At 36.8% G+C, this 22,507-nt stretch overlaps 1 protein-coding gene across 1 annotated transcript in view; it reads right to left on the bottom strand.

Annotated features, from left to right (window-relative positions):
• MAN1A1 (mannosidase alpha class 1A member 1) overlaps nt 1-22,507 on the bottom strand; it is a 151,457-nt gene that overhangs the window by 17,378 nt on the left and 111,572 nt on the right. The window contains exons 7-9 of the mRNA XM_064486733.1: nt 11,298-11,421; nt 9,233-9,326; nt 1,287-1,402 (exon numbers count right to left, since the gene is read on the bottom strand). Coding sequence (XP_064342803.1) covers nt 1,287-1,402; nt 9,233-9,326; nt 11,298-11,421 — 334 coding nt within the window. The remainder of the gene's footprint in view (nt 1-1,286; nt 1,403-9,232; nt 9,327-11,297; nt 11,422-22,507) is intronic.

Below are 22,507 nucleotides of genomic sequence, written 5' to 3'. Positions count from 1 at the left end.
TAGTATGAAGTTTCCTCAAAAAATTAAAAACAGAACTGCTATATGATTCAGCAATTTCACTTCTTGGTATTTATCTGAAGAAAACAGAAACACTAATCCAGAAAGATATATGCACCTGCATGGTCATTGCTGCAGTTTTTCCAAGCCAAGATATGGAATCAACCTCAGTGCTCATCGATAGACAGATGATGTAACACACACACACACACACACACACACACAGAGTATTACGCAGCTATAAAAAAGAAATTTTGTCATTTGCAACAACATGGATGGATCTAGGGGGTATTATGCTAAGTGAAGTAAGTTAGAGAAAGTCAAACACCATATGATCTCATTTATATGTGGAATCTAAAAAAGAAAACAAACAAGCAAAACATAAAGCATAATGAAAACAGACTCACAGATACAGAGAATAAATGTGTCATTGCCAGAGGGGAGGTGGATGGGGGAGTGGGGAAATAGGTGAAGGGGATCATTAGGTACAAACTTCTTTATAAAATAAATAAGCCACAGGGATTCAATATACAGTATAAGGTCAATAATATTGTAATATCTTTATACGGGGACAGATAGTTACTAGACTCATCATGGTGTTCATTTTATAACATACAAATGTCAAATCACTATGTAGGACACCTGAAACTAACATAATACTGTACATTAACTATATTTCAATTTAAAAAAAAGACTGTAAAGAAACAGACAAACAGATTATATAAAGTATCTACCTAATACACTACTTAGTACACAGCAGGCAACTCAACAAATATTTGTTCCCTCTCATTCCTCCTCCATCATAAGGACCTTTGGAAACTGTTAATAATCTTAAATACTAGTTTGGTTAGCTCAGATTTATTTGAAAGTGCCATTCATCTATCTCTGGAGATAAGTTTACTTCAAATAGAAGCAGCCGTTAGTATTATCTGGCAATTCTAACTTAGTCAATATTCAGAATATAAATTCAGGATTTTTTCCTCCCCATAATTTTAATTGTGACTCTAACAGGAAACTCATACTCAATGAAGAAAAATATCTCTTTATCAGATACGTAAATCTTAGCTGAGGTTTAAACCATGAAAAACACTTTTAACTGCCTTATTAGAACTCAGCATATCAAGTATGATTATTATTACTATAATTATATTAGCACCCATTAACTTCTATCTGACTGGAAATATTTTGTAACCCATTCAGGTAGTATTCCATTTTTTTTCATTAAAGCTTGATTAATATGCAACTTATAAGTTAACTGAGTGGCAAAGATGATTTAAATCTGGGTTTACCTTAACAGCATCGAAATACATCTTCTTAGCTTCTAAATCTGTCTTGTCTGACATTAACCACGACTTTAGCAAATATTCATAAAAGCTGTCTCCAAGTCCTCCAACAGATACATGATCTGCAAAGAGAGGGAAATGAATTTTAGAGTGATTCAGCCTTCAATTCAGATAATGCAGCAAAATCACATTAGTAACTAGAATGCAGAACCCTATGTCAACTGCAAGTCAATGTTACATTTAAATTCCAACAAATCCCTTGTCTTCAGAAAGATATTCTGAAATGAACAGATGTGCTATAAACTAATGTGATGTACTCTGAATAAATACCAATGTAGTTTTGTAAACATTCAGATAAAAAAAATAATCAACCCAATTTCCAAAACTGTTTCTTTAGTAAAAATACCAAATTAAAATATTTCATCATATATATTCAAATGTATTCTTAACTGCTTTGATTCTCAATAACAGAAACTATGTCAAAGCTATGGGTATAATCAAATCTTAAAAAAAAAAAACCCAACTGGATTGCAATATAACAAGAAGGTCCTCAGCTACTTGTAATTATTATTATTTGGTAGGTTTTCTAGTTTTAACAATCTGAAGGGTCAAAATCCTTTTGGGGAGACCAGTAAGAAAGAGGGCAGGGCAGTAGAAGTTTTTCTTCCTAAAACAGTCACCCCTCCATATCTGTGAGGTCCCCATCTGTGAGGTCACCCCTCCATATCTGTGAGGTCCCCATTCAATCAACTGTGGATTGAAAACATGAAAAAAAATTCCAAAGTTCCAAAAAGCAAAACTTGAATTTGCTATGTATGGCCAACTACTAACATGGCATTCACATTGTATTTACAACTATTTGCATAGTATTTACATTGTATGAGGTATTACAAGTAATCTAGAAATGATTTTAAGTATCCTGAGGATGTGCATAGGTTATATGCAAATACTATGTATTTTACATGAAGATTTGAGCATCCATGAATTTTGGTATCCATGGGGGTCCTGGAACTAATCCCCTGCAGACACAGAAGGATGCCTGTACTCCATTCTACAATCCCCCTCCACTGCCATGTATTATGCCATCGACTATATATATTACCAACAATCTTGCAACTTGTAGGATAGGTAACCCTCATTAAAAGTGAAAACTGACATTAGAGGGTCTAAACGAGATTATAACATTGGTAGGTGCCAGCTGACTCTTTGGCTCACAAAGGATCTTAAATTTGGAATCACTTGCTCTCCAACATGTAACTAAATGTAAATACTCTTTTGCCTACTGCTTGAATTAATACTTTTATTTTTGAAGCATATTTACCCACAGAGACATCTGAAATATCATTCCTAGAACTCATAGTGAATTTGAGCATTAATAAGATGGTCCTATTTGGGAAATCTGTGTTTGAAGTTTTATAACTCAAAACTAATTTCATGTATCTATAAAAAATAAAACCTTTACTTGTTGACTTAGTTACACAAAAGTAAATCAGTTTTTATACACAAGTCTCAAGACAATTTTCTCCTGAGACCCACCCAACAACTCCATTTGGACATGGGGACTTAAACTTGAGCAGGTTAAAACTGAATTCATTACCTTTTCCTCCTCAACCTTATCTTCTGCCTTGGTCCCTGTCTCACTAAGTGGCAGCATCATCCTCCCGACTGCACAAGTCAGACATCAGATAGGCATCTTTACTTCTTTTCTCCCTTACTCCCATATTCAATGAGTTACCGAACTCTACTAATTTTACCCCTAATCTCTCTCTCGAGTCTACACACTCCTCTCTGTCCTCGCTAATATGATTCTGGCCCAGGCTACCACTATGTCCTGCCTGAGTCTGCAATGGTAAATTATCTGGTTTCCTGCACTGTGACAACACTTTGCTATTTAAACTAGTTAAAATACAAAAACAAAACAAAACAAAACAAACCAGTTCCTTTGCCATACTAGAGCTCAATAGCTACGTGTGTCCTTTGGCTACTGCCCTTGAGAGGGGAGACATAAAACACTTCCATCACCACACAAAGTTCCAAGGGCAGTACCATTCCAGTCTATTCCCATACTAATGCCAGAGCAACCTTTTTAATGTGTGGATCGGATCATCCCTTATTTGAAGCCTTCAATGACAAAGATGCAAATCCTGGGTCTTCGGAGACCTGGGAGGCCCTGTAATGATGTCAGTCTTCTCTCTGCCATTGGTCCTGCTCCTCTTGCTCTCTGCTCTCTTGCTATCTGGCCCTTCTTCTGGTTTCTCAAAACCATTAGGCTCCTTCCTACCTCAGGGATTCTAAAGGCACTGTTCTCTCTGCCTGCAGTGCACTCCCTGACTCCTTTTCCCCTTTGAATAATTCTTACTCATATTTCATATTTGGGATCAAATATTGTTTCCCCAAAGAGACTTTCCCTGACTGCCCCCTAGGTTTTCTCATTATATGCTTTCTGATAGCGCAGTCTACCATACCTGTACTTTCATAAAATGGTGAAATTTTTTCTGTCTCCTCCATGAAATTATGACCCAGGAAGGCAGGGACCAGGCCTATTATGTTTCCCAGTGCACATCAGCCCCTAAAAAGTATCTTGCCCATAGTAAGTATTCAGCAAATAATTGATGAACAAAGCAAAATCCTTTTAAGTCAATCTTAGTAAGGAACTACACCTATTAAGTTTAGAAGGGATTTATTTTTAAGTAGTTAAATACTTGATTTGCCTTTGCAGGAAGTCCAGAATTATAGTCTTAATTGTAATGTAAAATTGTTATTTTTATAATTGTAAGGGTGACTCTTAAAATAGTAGTTTGAAGTGACCTTTAGAGTTTTCTAAATAAATCAACAAAGAAACCTCTGACATTTACAAACTAAACAGACTAAGCAGTATCTCATCAGTGATAAGCCCTATTGTTGTAAACATGATTGCACGAGACAAGCGCAAGTGATGTGCGCTAAAGCAAATCACTGTCCAGTTACTGTCAAAATAACAGGGACCAAATGAGGTAATAGGAAATGATGGCCATGATCCAGACATGTCCTTTAGAGTTAAAGCAATAAGACTTGAAAAGTAACAGCCAGATGCAGCTTCATTTTCTTCCCCCTTGGGTTATGATTCTAGAATGGAGGAAGAAGCAAATTTGGGCATTTGGTGATTTTTAAAAAGGGAAAAGGGTTTATAAACTTGTTTTAATTAATGTTGCAAAGTGCTAGTTAACTTTCTATTTTCTTATTTCTTACTTATAAAATTTTCATATTTGGAAAGAATCAAAGTAAAGGAATGTAGAGGAGAAACAAGAGAAAGTTTTATTTTGATAATTTAGCGTATCACTTACTAAGTTTCCCCCATATCTGGATGACTATTTGTGTTGGCAACAAAATCCTATGTAAATATCTTAGGGGATGTAAGAGAGAACACGCCTGGTTTTACCAGCAGGAAAGGACTGCCTACTTCTAGAAAGAACATATATCATGTTCTTATTCCCAAAAGCTCTAAAGGTAATGTGTACCATTGCCACTCAAATAGTATGTTCTTCTATAAAGGGGGTAATTTATTCTTCTATTTTCAATAGGAATAGGTCCCATAAAATGATTCCTAATATTATAAAGATTTTTTAATTAAAACAGTTTATTTAATTTTTTTTAAATTGAAGTGTGTCAATTTCTGGAGTACAACATAATATTCCAGCCATGCATATATATACATATATTTGTTTTCATATTCTTTTTAATTAAAGGTTATTACAAGATATTGAATATAGTTGCCTGTGCTATATAGAAAAAATTCGGTTTTTTTAATCTATTTTTATATATAGTGGTTAACATTTGCAAGTCGGAAAGTCTCAAATTTATCCTTTCCCACCCCTTTCCCCCACCAGTAACCGTAAGATTGTTTACTATGTCTGCGAGTCTGTTTCTATTTTGTAGATAAGTTCATTAGTGTCCTCTTTTTTTTTTTTTAAAGATATCATGATATCTTTAAAAAAAAAGTGAGTGATATCATGATATCACTCATATGTGAAACCTAATACTTAAAAAGAGAAAAAATAGTAAAAGAATCAAGACGAAAGTATGAAATACTCAACAGCTTCACTTTTTAATATTTTGTAGAGTTCATCTGAGTCTGAACTTCTCAAAGCAATCCCCTAGTGATGCTAGTAACACCATATATATATTAATGTTGTTACATTAATCAAAGTAGGGTGATCATTGTTCTGTTTATAGACATGGGGCCCCACATCTGGCCTCAACAGTCACAAGATATTATCAGTGACCAGGACCAGATGCTGCCTCTCAGCCACAACTGAGAAGCAGGAGACAAACTGTTCAAAGAGGAAAAACAGAACCATCATTAAAAGCAGAGGCAAAAAGAGTCAGATTGGATAGATGGCATGAGTGCCCACAAAATTCAATTAAGTAAACTCCTTTAGCTGTAAGGTACTATCTGCTGGGGTTAACAAGTATGACTAAGTCACTGTCCCTAGAGGTTGTAGATCCCTAGGAAGATGGGTATGTATATGAATCATCAGGAAAAGGGTTGTGATAGGGAAGTACTCAAAGTGTTGGGCCAGGGCAGAAGTAGGGGGTGAGCAGAGGAGGAGTGGTGCTAAGCATTTCTAACCAGGATCTTGCAGAAGGCCGCCCGGAAGAAATGGCGACCAAGCTGCGCGTGGTAGAGTTAGAAGAGCAGTAAAAGGACAAGGAAAACAGCACGAGCCATGACCTGGATATGGCCAAGCAGACTTTGATCAAAAAAAAAAAAAAAAAAAAAGTGCTGGAGCACAGGATGGGGGTAGGGGAAGAGAGACCGGGGACTCACGAACCCTATTTGTTTTTCCATCAGGAAACTGGCCCATAAGCAATCCAACTATAAAGGGCCCTTTGTACCAGGAAGCATGGCCTAATACATAGTATACTGGTGACCCAGAAGGTGAAGCCAGGATGTTCCAGAACAACTGACTCCCTTTGTCCCTCTTCATAGTGACCTCTAAATCCTAAATCACAGGAAGAAAACAGTAAATCATAGAAACTTTTCTTCAACTTCTGAAATCTTTCCTAAGGGGAACTCTAAAAACACCTGTAGGGAATCCTCTCTCGTTACCTTGCACTTAGAAAGCTACTCAAGATCTGTTTTATCCCAAATACTCTAGAGGCCCTCACACTTTTCAGCCTCAGAACCCTTTTACACTCTTAAAAATGAATAAGAACCCTAAAGAAATTGTTCATGTAGTATCTATCAATAATTACCATGTTGGAAGTTAAAACAATTTAAAATATTTTGTTAGTTTATTTAAAGTAACAATATACCCATTGTGTTAATATAGTTTTTTTCATAAAAGTGTATTATATTTTAAAAAACAAAAACAGTGAGAACGACACTGTTTTACATTTTTGAAGATCTCTTTAATGTTCACTGTACTAGAAGACAATTGGATTTTCATACGTGCTCTACATTCAACCTGCTGCTATCTGTTGTTCTGGCTGAAATACAGGAAGAAAATTCAGCCTCACACATTTATACAGTTGGAAAGGGAAGAGTATTTTAAGTTTTTTTCAGATAATTATGGATAATTTTTCTTTGGTATTACAACAAAATTTGACAAGTGGTCAAAGTTTCTTAACAGTTGCAATGTGGAATTAGAAACCACGTCAGTAAATTTTTATACTATTACATTAAAATCCACTGGGCTATCTTGCACTTTGAATGTACTTTTTCTTGCATAATATGATTTTGTCACAGCAGGCATTGGTCATTTGGAAAACATTGAAGGTTCACTGAATTACACAGATCTTCCAGATGATGACACATTTGATTATACAACATCAAAAAAACATATTTGTTAATACCACTATCAATCCCAGAAGAAGAGTCTTTTAGTGTTGGTGAAAGGCATTAAGCTTATGGTGGCAAATGCAAGTTTTTAAAAATTCTAATTCAGAATTTAGAAGCTCAAGTTTTATCTTTGGCATAGATACTGTCAGTTTTCCTTGAAGTGACATGCTCATTTCTGGGACCATGTCTACCAATTATCCAAGTCTGAATAACCAGAATTTGTCTGCAGTATTTCAACTGAAAATGGTGACCCATAAAACAATATGCAGCTAGCTCAGCTTGCAACTCAAACGACCACACAAGTGCTTTTCTATGAGGCAAGTACTATTTTTTATCATGCAGCACAAGTGCTTTAAGCGTACTTTCCATTTAATCACACAGAATAGTACAATGATGTATACTCAACGATTTAGATTCACTGGAATTGATAAGGTTTTTTTTGCTTCATTAAGAACATTCACGAGTGATACTGGTATCTATTTGTTGTTGTTATCTGTTATCTGTGGTGAAGGATATGACCACAGACAGGCATATCTCGTTTTACTGCCTTCTGCAGATATTACATTTTTTACAAAATTTTACAAATTGAAAGTTTGTGGCAACCCTGCATCGAGGAAGTCTATCAGTGCCATTTTTCTAATAGCATTTGCTTTTCTTCATGTCTCTGTGTCACATGTTGGTAATTTTTGTAACATTGCTAACTTTTTCATTATTATTAGATGTTTTATGGTGATCTGTGATCAGTGATCTCTGATGTTAACCATGATTTGCTGAAGGCTCAGAAGATGTTTAGCACTTTTCAGCAATAGAGTATTTTTAAATTAAGGTATGTGCGTACATTTTTTTTAGACATAATGCTACACACTTTATAGATTATAGTATAGTGTAAACATAACTTTTATATGCACTGGGAAATCAAAAAACTTGTGAGACTTGCTTTGTTTCGATACTTGATTCATTGCAGCAGTCTGGAACTGAAACGGCAATGTCTCTGAGGCATGTCTGGTGTTACCACCCTTTGGTCTCTGCCAAAGCTCTTACTGTGGATTCATCAGTTTTACCACCATTGCTTTTGCAACAGAACTGCAAATGTCAACACAGGGAAGAAGACAGAAAGTCTTATTGCTATTATAAAAATAGCTTTGATATTGTAGATCTCCTGAGAGGTCTCAAGGACATCCAGGGATCTGCAGACGACACATAGGTTAAGTGACAACCTTGATTATGGTCTTACGGTCTCAACGCTAGGCCTTCCATGGACATCACCAACATGTAAACATAGATGGCAGTGCAATTTTTTTTCTACCAAATTATTCTTTAAGAAAAGTATTTTTAAAGTAACAGTGAGGCATAATCATCTAAGAATACCCTACTTAAATATAAAGAAAAACTCACGTTAGAGTAAAATTTTGAGGCATCGCTAACACCCTTGGCACAGCTGAACATCTCACTCAGTGTTCTTCATTTGCTCTCAGTTGCTGCTTAATCTACCACTGTTCTTCCAAGTCAGCTCAACAGCATGGCTTTCAGCTACTCGGAGTCTTTGTACCTCTGGTCAAAGTCCCTAAGGACGTGAAGTGAGGGTTTCGAGCACAATACTTCCTCCTGTGGTGAAGGTAGCTCTCCTGGCAAGAAGCCTTTATCTGCTGGCTTAAAATTAACTAAAGAAAGTACCCTGTTGCTCTTCCAATTTCCCAACCCTTAACGATTCAGGCTCCTCTCTTATCTTGTAGCCAAGCAGAAAGAGAAAACGTTACGAAGCAGAATGATCCAGCTACTCTGTGCAAGCCCTGCTAGTCATCAGCACAAAGGGACAATCTCCCCGTCCATCTACATGACCAGTTTGTTACAGTAGCGTCCGCACACTATCCTGACCAGAACAGCTTCAAATGTGTACAGGCCATCATACTCACAGTTATACATGAAAAATAAATGATCTAGTTCCCCCGGTAACATTTACAGTCTGCCCTAAGACAGAAGCCTACTTATTAAAGGAACCATGTTCCCTTTCCCCTATTCCTAAAGATTCTCCAACAAGATTTATCGCTTTTTTTGGATGTTCTTTCTGTTACTAAAACAGTGCTGGGTAACAAAAAGAAAGAGCTAAAACAATGCTGAACTTGTGACTTACATTGAGCCCACTGTCCACTACTGGGATTCAGATAGTTGGGATAAAGACCTTGTGGTTTTTCCAGGTTATTCAGTACTCTTCGGATATTCATCACCTACAATAGAAAATCAAAAGTTACTACAAAAATCTAAGAAAACAATTTTGGTGCTATTCATATTCTCTCTTTCTTGATTACATTTTTCCACGTTAGAAAAAAAAAAGACCTGATATAAATGATGTAGAATTAGAACAAAGACAGCCGCCAGCAGCTTAACAAAAACAGTAACAGTAAGTGAAAATAGTCACACTGATCTACCATAAGTCAGTTACCATATAAGGAACTAGGGTTATGTCGATGGGAAAACGAAGTTATTGCCCCCTTGGAATTGCATCTAGTGGGATGAGACAGCTAAGAAACAAGCAAGTATGTCCAATGGCAAAAAGCTGTGAGGAAAGTACAAAAGGGTAACGGGACAGAGAGGGATGAGAGGTGGTGAGGCTGTGCTATGCTAGTCGGGGTGGTCTGGGGGGTGTGGTATTCGGAGAGTGAGCAGAAATTTAACGGAACGAAGGAGCAAGTCATGCAGAGCAATGGAGGCAGAGCACCTGGGCAGGAGGAGGATCAAGTACAAAAAAAGCCCTGAGAAGAGAGTGGGTTTGGCAAGACCACGGAGGCTGGAGGCGAGGAAGCAAAGGAGCGAATGTCAGAGAGCACCGAGGTAGCCGGGACCCATGTCTTGCAGGCCTCACAGACCAAAATGTGGGCTATGTTATTCTGAGCATGATGCAAAGCCATTGAAAGCTTGTATTTTTACAGGATGGCTGTGACTGAGGGGGTAAGAGAGGAAGCAGGAGTCAGATGGCTACTGCACTGTCCAGGTGAGAGATGATGGATCCCTGGGCCAGGGGAGCAGCACAGGTAACAGGATACAAAGCATTTCTTGGTGGACTGGACCTGAGGTTTACCAAAAAGAGAGGAACCAGGATGATCTCCAGATTTTTGGTTTGAGCCACTGGGGTGTCATTTCCCCAGACAGTGAAGACTAGAGTAGAAGCAGGTCTGGGGATGGAGTCCGAGGCATTTTAAGTGGGAGCTGTCTGACAGACTGCTCAGGGGAAACGCTGAACAGGTACTTGGAGACACAGTCTGGAGTTCAGGGGACAGGTTGGGACTGGAATTACAAATTAGGAGTCAGCAGTGTATAGATGTTGTGTAAAGCCATGAGACTGGATGAAATACTGTGGAGAGTAAATGTAAAAAGAAAAGGCCCAGGTCTGAGTCCTAGGGCTTTCCAATGTCTAGAGGTTGGGGTGATGAGGAGGACCCAAAGGAGGAGACGGAGAAGGAGCACCTGGGGAGGAAGGAAGCGACCAGGCGGGTACTGTGTGTCCCCAGCCAAGTGCAGAGAATGCATCATGAAAAAGGAAGTGATCAGTGTGTCAAATGCTGAGAGGATGAAGAAGATGGAGAGGTGAGAATGATCACTGGATCTGCCAGCATGGTGCTCAATGGGGTGGCTGGGAGAAAAGCCCGGCTGGGAAGCGCTCAAGGGAGTGAGAGGCAAGAAGACAAGATAAACACAGACAACTCTTCCAAGGAATTCTGCTGTGAAGCGATGCTGAGAAGTGGGGGTGAAAGCTAGGGGCAGAGCAGCAGGGTGAATACGAACTTATTCGAATATCTATGGGATTATTTCCTAAAAATTAGAAATCGATTCAGTTGCTACCTCACATTCGTAAAACACTTTGATTTAAAAAAAAATCTTTCACATATATGGCTCATATAGTCCACACAAATGATATGTTTTTAGATAAGGGAAACATTCAGAGAGGTAAAGTTACCTGCTTGAGGTGTAGAGAGTCAGACAGGTAAGCCAGGCCCTCCAGCACCGAGTTAGAATGGGTGCCATGAAAAGAGGGGTTTACAGTTGGGTGAAATGAAATGCTGCCAGCAACAAACTTCATAAAGGGCTGCATTAAACGCAGCGGTTCTTTTCCACATCCCATATTACTAAATCTCCCCAGGGAGGGTATCGTTTCTCACAAGTACTTTTTTTGTAATGCAAAGTATATTGGAGAATCTCACCTTTTCAGCAAAGATGGGGTTTCCTGACAAGTAGCTCAAGTGTATAAACTCCAAATGCAGAGTTCCAAATTCTGCCAAAATGCTGCTGCCTCCCGAGGCCCAGGGCCAGTTCCTTCCAATCCCACTGAGGAAGGGAAGAGAGTGAAGGGTTATGGGTCAGACTGATTCCATTTTTTGGAGCTCTAAACAGTACAAGTCAAAGAGACAGCTTTTGAATAATGGCAACTAGCTTATCGCACACTCCATATATTTTAAAATATCCAGTGCTGTTTTCCTTGGCTACTGGTTTCAGGCTTTGACTCCTGCACCAAATTGAAAATGACTTTTGACTTAAGTCAGAAAGAAGTTGTTATGTGCTTGTCGTTGATGAACAGATATTAGAAGGTACAGGTGCCACATAGACATGTACAACCATTCCAAGTAGAATATAAAACAAAATCAGAGCCCAACACTCCCACCATGCTCCAAATCCCACATAAAGCCTTTCAACATTTTAATTAATTTCAGCTCAAGAGGTTATGGACTTTTATAGATACTCTGATTATATACAACATTTTTCTTGGCTATATTTCAAAGATTCACTAGTTACATACTCACTCCACTCTGCTTCAAACCTTCCCCGCATTTACTAGACTTCCTTTCTTATGTTTCCCTTCACACAATTTTACTTGTTTTCTAAGGCACTCATGTACCCTGTGACCTACTTAATCTATGCTCAAGGATTTCAAAAAATTATGTAATTCAAATCTCAAAGAGACATAAGCTTAAAAAATTACTGCCTTGTTGCCCATCCCAGTGAAATGCTTTTAAAAAAGAGTTAGTCCTAAACACACTCAGGCACAAAGACACAGAAAGTGGCTTTGGAGACATGGTCATACCCTTGAGTACAGTTTATTGTGGAGAGCTACTTAAAATGTCAAACATAGGTGATAATTCAAATACAGAATAAAGTCAATGATACTCCTGGTCAATAAATTCCCTTCAAGAAAGCTGAAAACCCACATCTTGGTTTTCATTCAGACTCACATTTATTGTATGCCTACTATTTGCCAGGGACTTATGTAGGGCAGTGGATTACAAGGATGCTTATAATGAATAAATCGCTCTTTACTTAAAAGACCTTCTGGCATAATGGGAGAGAAAGACCTAAGCATAAATAATTCCAATCACATATAGCAAGTGCCAAGTTAAATGTGTTAAGTGTTCTCTGAGCACCTAGAGCCAGGACATGCAAGCCAACATGGTAGGGATCACAGAAGGCTTCTTCAAGGAGAGTCCTGAGTTGATTATTGCAGGGTAAGTAAGAAGTAGTGAAGGAAGAATGGAGAGAGGGAGAATCTGGACACGGGGAGACACACAGCAGAAGGGCTAGCCAGGAGCTGGAGGTAACTCCTGATACTGGTGAGTGGAGGGAAGGAGAAGGTAGCAGGAGAGAAGGCTGCAGGTTAAGCTGAAGCCAAACTCAGAGGCTTGTGAATTTCTCACTTTTTTCTTTCTAAGTCGGTCCTACTGACATACTGCTATTGGTGTTCCCTGTCCCCCAGGTTTTCTACCCCCTTTGTTTTTGCCTTATGTCATTCACAACTCCAGGTAAAAGCTTCTAGTTCTGTCACTGCTTCTGCTGCAGGGCTGCTGAGGACGCTGATGAAAAAGAGAACACTGATGACAACTGGTATCTGACAGTCCAGACTGCCTTCCTCTCAGTCCCTGATTCTTTTTAGAGCAGAATCTAAATTTTATTCCCAAACATAGATTTATAGTAAACCTAATCAAAAGTAAACAGGAATAAAAGACAGAGATCTGAAAACCACATATGCATTTATTTTAGAAACTGTCTTACATTTATTAACTTCTGGGAATGAGAGTCAGTTTTTATTTTCACGGTTGGCTTAGATAAAAGGACTAGCCAATCATCCAAACAGGATGAACAGCTACTTTCAAATTGTATTAACATATGGCAAATGCACATAGTAATTGGTCATTAATTTGCTGTCATGACATATTAATTTTTTTATTCCAACCATTCCATCACTGACCAAAGTCAATAAACCTATTAAGCAAAACTACAGATTCCCATGTTCTAGAGAAACTATAAAAAACAAAGCCACAATATCAGGGCAAGAGGGATGATGACTTCATCTTGGAGAAGGGAGAGGACAGCATGCCAAGGAATACAGCCCAGTTTCCAGATCTTCAGAGGCTGTTTTTTTTTTTTTTTTTTTTTTTCAGTTCAGGATATTAGAGGGTGTGGTGGCACGCTTAGATGCGAAACTTATGCAGTAGATGTACTAAATAAAATACAAATTACTTTTGTATCCAGGCATCTGTTCTCTGCTATTAATGTGGTCAGTCAGGAAAAAAAACAAACAAACTAGAGATATACAGAAAACTTTTCAATATGTTAAAAATGAAGATTTAAAAAGGATTTTACATATATATATATATATATATGTATACATATATTCATTCTCTTTTTCTTGTCTTTGCACAAATTCCTATGAGAAGAAAAACAGCACTCTATCACTATACAGGGAGCAAAACACTAAAGGCACTAGCAAAGGATATGTCATGTGAACAAAAAAGAAGCTGGGTTTAGAACACATGTATGTTTCTATGAAACGATGGCTTTGGTTACCATTCTTTGAGCCAACAGAATTAATGTATTCTGGTAAAATTATAAGATCAACAGTTCTGCTGGCTCTTAAATGTAAGTCAGGCAAGGGTTTCAGGAAATCAGGTAGGGCATCATTTTATCTAGATATTAAAGAAGGTCACCTGCCTCTTCTTAGGCAAAGCTTCAAAGACATGGAGATTGGCCTGGAGAGCACGGGGCACACGCCATGGCCATCACAGCTAAAGTACGTGTGTGTCGGGGAAAGGGCTGTCTCCTTGCACAGCAAATGTGCACTGAGTCAGAACCAAGTTTTGCTCACTTACAGGATGCTTTCTAAGACCTTTTTTTTTGTTTCTAAATTCTATGAGTCTACTGAGAAATATACATATTTATATGGTTCTAATTTTTAAAATAATATATAAGGACAGTGGGCATTTGACACCAAAATGGTGGATTTGTGATATAAGGAACTGAGTCCAGAAAGATTCTGCTCCCTTGGTCTGGGAGTCAGACCAAGGCATCCTGGGCATCCATCCCATGATACCAAAGGCTAAGCTTTCTAGACCTCTGGCTCAAAACAAATTTCACCTGAGAGAGCAGAGAATTTAAAATGTCTTTAACTTTAGTTCTGTTATTACAGCATTTAAAGGCAATCATGATGTTCTTTATCTGTTTTAAAATATCATTATTTTATAAGCACTAATAATATTTTAGAGAAATATTTTAAAGATAAGATAACAGTTTGTGTTCAGAAACTATAAGTTCCATAAGGCAGGCATGAAAGGGGAGAATATTTAAATACTGCCAATCTTGTTGTTATGACTACATTTTAAGCCAAAATGATGACTCAGCATATGGAAATGTATACACAAAAAGGCAATGAACATGATTTGGGGAGCTGCCAAGTGTTTGGTTCAAAGAATCCTGGAATAGAGCTTCAAACTTTGGTATCATTCTGATTTCATTTATTTCTGTTTCCTTTAATCTCCAGTTCTTCCATTTTAAACTGGAGTATTGTTTAATATATAAGCCTCAACTTTAAATTTAATGTAAAACTTCAGTATTCTAGAAAGGCAATAATTCTTTGAACATAAAACATCACATTAGAAAATAAATGATTATGGCAACTGCAATTAGAAACATGTCTTTTAGAAAATTGAGTTGCTATGATTCTTTTGAAAACGTGGAATACTATTTTGTTGCTTTCGCGAATGTAATTTGAATGTGGTTTATTAGCACTGGGAATATACTTCCTCATTCTACTGCACTCAAAAGCAACAAGGTCTAATTATTTACTGAACTCATAACTCTGATAAGCAATGGATGTTACAGGTTTTCCTTCTCTCTCCTGGGAATGGTTAATAGCGCCAGAGAAGGAAAGTACAGTGCTAATGATGCTATTCTACCCACGTCTGAATCCCATGGGAGAGCTGCTTTCTCTTTTGCTAGAGCTTATAATGAATCACGTAGCTGGAGGGCTGTTCTGGACTGATGGTATATCCCCTCAAAATAATCTGAAATCTAGGTACCTAAAGTTATATGTCATAGTTACTTCCCAGATACAATTTGGAACATTAACAAATAAAGAATTTATAGAACAACTGAAACAACTCTAAAAAATTGCCAGGTGAATATATAAACAAAACATTAAATAGTTCTAAAGTCTTGATAAGCTGTAGACTTTCAATTTACTCTTTCTTGCTGCTTGTTCTTCCATGCAAAATGGGAAATGGGCCAATAAAGAAATTTCTTGAGGATCCTTGCCTGAGTAATTTCTGATTAGCTGATCAGTAAACAAACTCCCTTCAAGTTCAAAGTCCAGAATACAGGTTATTCCTTAGGGCTATGGAGTTAACAAATTTTGGAAGAAAAAAATTCCTCACATTCCATACATCATGGTAAAGCTCTACTTATATTCACAAATGAAGGGGCACACAGGGATACTTAATTCAAAAGAGCAGATAATCCAAAAATAATTCTTTTTGGATTTTAGCACAAATTAGGAAAAACATAATTGGAAAGTTCACGATGATTGCTTCCTTTAACTGTACTCCAAAGCTAGTTGATTTTGAGGTTAAACAATTTCAGCTTCACTTATTTCAAATGCTTCCTTCCTGAAGAGGTTTGCACAGTGCTGATCTTTCATGTTTGTAATCTAAGACCTCATTAAGACTTGGACTAACAATTCCAAGGACTGGCATTCTATGACTGATCAAGATTCTACAGGGAGGTCATGCACTGAAATTTAGACTGGGGAGAACTACTCCCCTGAGAGCTATCTCACTGGGTAAAGCTGGCTAATAAAGGGCATTTGACTGAATTAATTCGTAATCCAATAGTTACTGCTTCTGAACAGCAATATGTGGATTATATCTCCAAAGAATTTTCACATTTAAATTTTTTAACCAAGGGCCCAAATATTGTTTCAAAATTATCCATATCTTGCTTCATTTTGTGGGTATTTACACAGAATTGAAATTGAATATTTATTATTTTAGTTTATTCTCATATTCATTACTGCTGTCCTTGTATTTGGCTTTCTTGAATTGGGGGAGAGGTTGGGGGGGATGCTACAAAGACTGAGGTGATGAGAAATACTCTTTAATTCCATAACTAACTTGCTCCTGGAGTCCAAAGATGCTAAAATTCCGTTTTACAGCTACCCTTTGAGTATGAGTAGCTCCTTGCTAACCACTTTCAACAGACTGAGAATAAGCTGAATGTAGTTTTCTGCCTAGTAACTGGGCAAACTGGGATATCATATCATTAGGTTGGGGAACACCACCAGAAGGCAGTACTAATGAGAAAGTATTTCAGTGCATTCAGGACGTGTGGGCATGCATACACATTTACTTTATCATACTTAAAAAATTATATTCTACCTGTTGTTTTAAATATACATTTCTTACTGACATTTCCCATGCAAATCATGTTTGTCATCATTGTTGTTGAGTGTTGAGTGCATAGTATTTGACTGAATGTATATATTCTAATTTATTTAAACATACTCCTATTGATGGACACCAAAGCTAATTTATTTTCCATTTTTAATTTTTTACCATTAAAATAATTTAGTGGTATGTCTACTAAATCAAAGCTAACTTATTTTTACATAAAAATGTCTACATCATTTCAGGTTGGAAGATGTTAGTTGAATTGTCTAAACTGATAATGAGGATGGATTTGGGAATGTGTATTGAAGTTATAAATGTCCAGAAAGAGAAATGAGTTATTTCTCTTTACAAAGTAGGCCTATTATATCCCAGCACATTTGGTAGCCTCTAGAACTCTTGGGATCTCTCAAGTTCATTTGCTGTAAATCATCACATTAAGTCCTTTAAAATTGGAAAGGGGGAAGTTACAGCAAGGATTTATATCCAGACACTTTTAATAAACTTCAGGATGAAACAGAATAGTATATTCCGTATCTTCAGAAATGGTAATTCACTAATACTGGTTTGCCAGACATTCCCTTCCTTTGATTTTAGATACAACTGCTCCACTACTGTAAGAGTTTAACACACAGCATTATTTCAAGACATTACTAAGATCCAAGACTACAGTCAAATTTGGCTGTTTATTCATCTCTTTGCCTTTCATTCTATGGATCTATGGATTGATCACCTATGGGTCAAGCTAACGATCACCTATGGATCAAGCTAACCGAAATCAGTACAGACCCCAGGCTTTTAATTCTCCAAATGCTATACTCTAGTTTATTTTCATAACCAGCATGGCCAGGATTGTTCCCTTCTACTAGATTCTAAGATCCCCAGGGACATAGATTCTGCTTTATGCACCTGTGTAATCCCAAAGTCTAGGGCACCGCCAAGAAAGAAAAGTGCTCAACACATGCTTCCTTAAATACAATTAAAAAAAAAAAAAAAAGGAAAGGGTTGTGTTATTGGTGCCTACCCCTAACTTATATCTAAATAATATAATCCTACATTAGTGTCACCACATGCACACCCTCAAAGTCAATTTGAGAAAAACATTCTCACTGGGCTGATCACATAGTTTACTATCACAAACTTAAAGTGGTCTGAGGTTGTGATTTCTAAGAGTTGAGACGTGGTGAAATGAGGAAAATAAGGACAGGATGGTAAATTTTTATGAAGGCTAAAATGTACTCTATTTAAATGATTGCCTTTATCCTGAATTTACACCTTCCCTATTTTTTGTGATGTTAAGCTTATCTTTTTAAATGAAATAGTGACAGTAGGTAGTTTTTGTTTTGAGGGTTTTTAGGAGGAGGGGTATCCTTTTTTGATCAAATAGAAACACTGGCAACCTAGGGACAGTGTTTCACTAACTGGGGAAATTTTACTCTGTCCATGAATGCGAAAAGTCTGGCACCAGTGACCTTAAGATACAGTTGAAGCTATGGAGAATCACTATTGGAAAGAACAGGTCACTATCAATTATGCCAAAACTAATGTTAGTTTTTGGCAGAAATTCTGAGGTATAAAAGGATAATATTAAATGATTTTGTTCAACAGTTTAAAAAAATAAGCACTTTGGGGGAACATCTTGCCAAACTCAGCAAGTAAGACTGAGCCAATCAGTCAACCATAATTTACTGAGTGCTTCCTAAGTGCCAGGCGCTGTGCAAAGCAAACATCAAACGCTATAAAATGCATGCTGAGGTTTTTAATGGTCAAGATGGCCTGCTCTGAAATGTGGAGATTTGGGGTATCAGTTGCAACTCAACACAATTTTTGTGCAGTCACTTGAGTATAGGTAAAACAATTCTTAGAGAACCATTTCTGTTCTTCCTAGGGCCATTCCTCTGAGGTCTTTAGTGAAAAACTCAAGTGAGTCTAATTCAATTTTTATAAAAGAAAATGAATTTCATCTCACCTGAATATAAAGCACTCTCCCTCTATCTCATTACCAAGTTCAGTAGATCCTGACTGTAGGGAGGTTTTTTCCAGGTATTAAACTACTTGGGAGTAACTGGGAAAGATTCATTCTCTAATGCTTAATAAATTAGCTATTACTATAATTCAGGGTGGGTAACAAATTGTTTTTAAGGCAAGATCAGTAAAATAAATGCAAAATTATGGAACCTGTAGGGGGAAAATATAGCTTAATGCTACAAATGCTATTCAAATTTCTAATGATAAATAAGCAAGAAAGTTCAAGAAAACAGATGATATCTGGGTAATCACAGCTAATAATTAGTGTGTTCTTTTAAGCTGTATTATGCAAATTCAAATATTTCTCTTACTATCTAATGGAAATCTAAGCAACCAAAAGAAACTACCACAGTTAATTAAACCACCTTATAATTTAAAATGGTAACTTTCCTTAGTTTTGAATTTTTATATAATAGGCATTACACAAACAAAAATGTGTGCATAGCTTGTGGGAAGAACAAACAGATTCAGGGAATACTTGGAACAGATGCTGGAGAATAAAGCTACCAAGCTATTGCATTCTCATTTCCCTGCCTTCTGCCTACAACGTATGGTTCAGAGGCTGTGGGAAGCTGTGTTATAAAACAGTGTGGCAACTAAGGTTTTAAAAACATAAAGATTAGCAAAAATCATGACAAAAGAATAAAGAGGACAATGGAAAATAAAGAATAAAGAGGAAAAATAAATCATTGAGGAAAACTCAACAATAAAGACAGGTGTCCTCAACAGAATATGAACTATTATGATGAAATCAGCATCTGTTCTGTTTTGGCTGTCAGTGACATCCTTATATAAAACAGTCAGTGCTAAAGGATCATCTGCGTATAATTAGCTATATGCTGCCTTGTGACGTCTTCTCTGTTATTTAACTTTCTACATGCTTAAATTCATCCCCGTAACTGGAGAATAAGATCTAAAGGTGGAGATAGAATTCTGTTTCTTTCTGCAGAAAGATATTCATATAGTAGGTGCCATAACTAGATGATTGGAACATTTGTATATTTCAGCAACAAATCCATTTCTAACAATTCTGTAATTCATTTTTTTTCCTATAAAATTCAGGAAGTAGTCTAAGCAAGGGTTTTAATTTATAGTTAAAATATTTTACATTTATTGACACTTTTAATTTATGTTTACCTTTAACTTGCATGTTTAGATACTTTTAGTAATTAAGATTCTTTATATCACATGGAAAAATACTGAAAAATGTAACTAAACTCCAAGCAACTTTCACAAAGTAAGAATAATCAAAACAAATAGTTTACAACGTCTAAACTTCTGGTAGACTCCTAATGCTAATCTGTCCATTCAAAAAGTGTTTCAAAATACTAAGTAAATGGTTGGTGGAACTTTGATAGTAAAACTACCTATTTCCTAATAGAATATTTAAAATTTGAGTGTCGACAAACATAACGAACTTTAAAAACTTTTTATTGAATGTGTGTTAGCTCTGTAAAATGCAGAAGTGAATAGTCAGTACAGTATTTTGAGACCATACAATCATTCTTATCTTACCTTTAAGGAAATACTCAGATAAGTGAGTGCTAACACAAAAAATGTAGTTTTGGGGAAATTTAATTTGTTAGGAAGCATTATAAAATGCTATGATGAAAACATCAAAGCAGTATTTTGAAATTAGAAATGGTAACCACTCTCATTTTACCTGTAAGAAAAAGGAAGAGAAAAAATTCCTTCTTTATCTTTTGCTAATGGAGTTTGGATTTTATACTGCATTTAAGATACAGTACAAACTGTTGGCTCAGAGAATTTCATGTAATAATTAGGCCTCAAACACTGCTGTTCTTAACCCACTAAGGATAGAGTTTGGTAATATTATGGGAAGAATTTCTGAGAGATACAGGAATCTGGAATGAAAGGGGAGAGGGTAAACTTAGGACAAACTATACTAGAATAAGTAAGACCAGACTTTTCAGACAGATCTGGTCTGAAATGAGCTGTTGTGAAATAAAACAATGAACTAGCAGGAGGATTCCAGGGTTTTAAGGATTGGGGCTACTCTTGCTACAAAATAAATCTTACAGCTTTGATGAGTGCCTTCTTGTTCCATGAATGTCAGTTTAAGAACAATAACAATGTTTCTGGACCACCTTCCTCCCCCAGTTCAAAATGAAAACTTTCTCTTGGGTCATGGGGAAAATGCACTTTCTTGGAATTTAAGATTACCTACTTCTGTTAATTGTAGGATGCCAATGTGAAAAATGGCACAATTATCATTTAATGCTAAGCACTAAGAAGCAAATAAAACAGGATGAAGTGGCAGAGTCTGATGGGGAGCTTCTTTAGATGGGTTTGTTGGGAAGAAGGCCATGTGGAAAAGGAGATTTTCAAGCTGAGACCAGCAATATAAAAATGAATCTTTCAGTGAGGACCTGGGAACGGTTTCTGCAAGTGCCCTAAGGTGGCCATGACTCTGCAAAGTGTGCAAACAGAGGCTGGTTGTGTGGCTGAAGGACAATGTGTCAGGGACTGTAGTGACAGGGACACTGAGAGCTGATAAAAAAGGGCAGATCCCCAAGGACCCACAGGCCAGAGCAAGCATCTGATTTACTCTAAGTGCAATGGGAACTCACTCTAGGGTATTAAATAGGAAGTGATGTAATCTGATTTGTGTTATTGAAGTTCACTCTGGAAACTGTGGGAAGAATGGACTATAGGAGAGCAAGACGGGAAGTAAGCAAGCAAACAGGCATGCAGGCAAGAGGCAGATGGTGGCCTGGACTAGGTGCTAATAGTGGAGGGGGACAGATGCGGACAGATTCAGGCTACGTCTGGAGGAAAGAGCTGCCAGGAAGAACCGGATTTGGGGCTGAGGGAAGACTGGAATCACGGATGATTTCTAGTTTTTTGGCTTTAGCAGCTAGGTGGATACTGATGCCACTTATGAAGATGCAAAAGACTGAAGTAGGAACAGGCATGATTAAAAAAATTTGAGTTCTGTCTTTTGAATTTTGCTATAATAACCATCATTTATAATCATGAGGAAAAAGCCAAATTTGATCACTTTAATTTTTCTTTTTCAATTTTTTATAAAGATCAGTGTATTTAATTTGAGGAAATTTTCTTTTGCAATGCCTTTTCTGAAATTATTTTAAAATTATGAAAATAACACACATATGGAAAAAAATTAAAAACATATAAAAGAATATATAACAACAACAAAAAAAGAATATGTAATGGAAATGAATCTGCTTCATATTCTAGATCCTACCATTATTTCTCAGAGTAAACACCATCAATAATTAACTGAAATCTCTTCCAAAATTTCTAGTGCATGCACTAGAAAAATTTTTATAAATACAAATGAAAATATACTATACGTATTACTATACACTGTCTTTCATGAAAGAGTTAAGTATCTTGGTGCTGTACCTCATTATAGCTGCATAGTATTCCAGTGTATGGGTGTACAGTGACTTATTCAGTCATTTTTCTTTGGTCTCCAGTTTTGCTATTATAAACAATGTTGCACATTCATGAGTAGGTCTCTAGGATAAAATCCTACAAGTGGAATTTCCAGGTGATAAAGCATGTATTTCAAATTTAATAAACACCATCCAATTACCTTCCGAGTTTGTCCCAATATACACCCCCTCTAAATGTGCATGAGAATACTACAGCTGCTAACTCTGAGCATCTATCAAATTTTAAAAACTTGG

This window comes from Camelus dromedarius, chromosome 6, assembly GCF_036321535.1.
Source record: "Camelus dromedarius isolate mCamDro1 chromosome 6, mCamDro1.pat, whole genome shotgun sequence".
Taxonomy (NCBI): domain Eukaryota; kingdom Metazoa; phylum Chordata; class Mammalia; order Artiodactyla; family Camelidae; genus Camelus; species Camelus dromedarius.
Note: the sequence above shows the minus strand (reverse complement) of the source record. Positions and strands in the feature narration are given on the sequence as shown.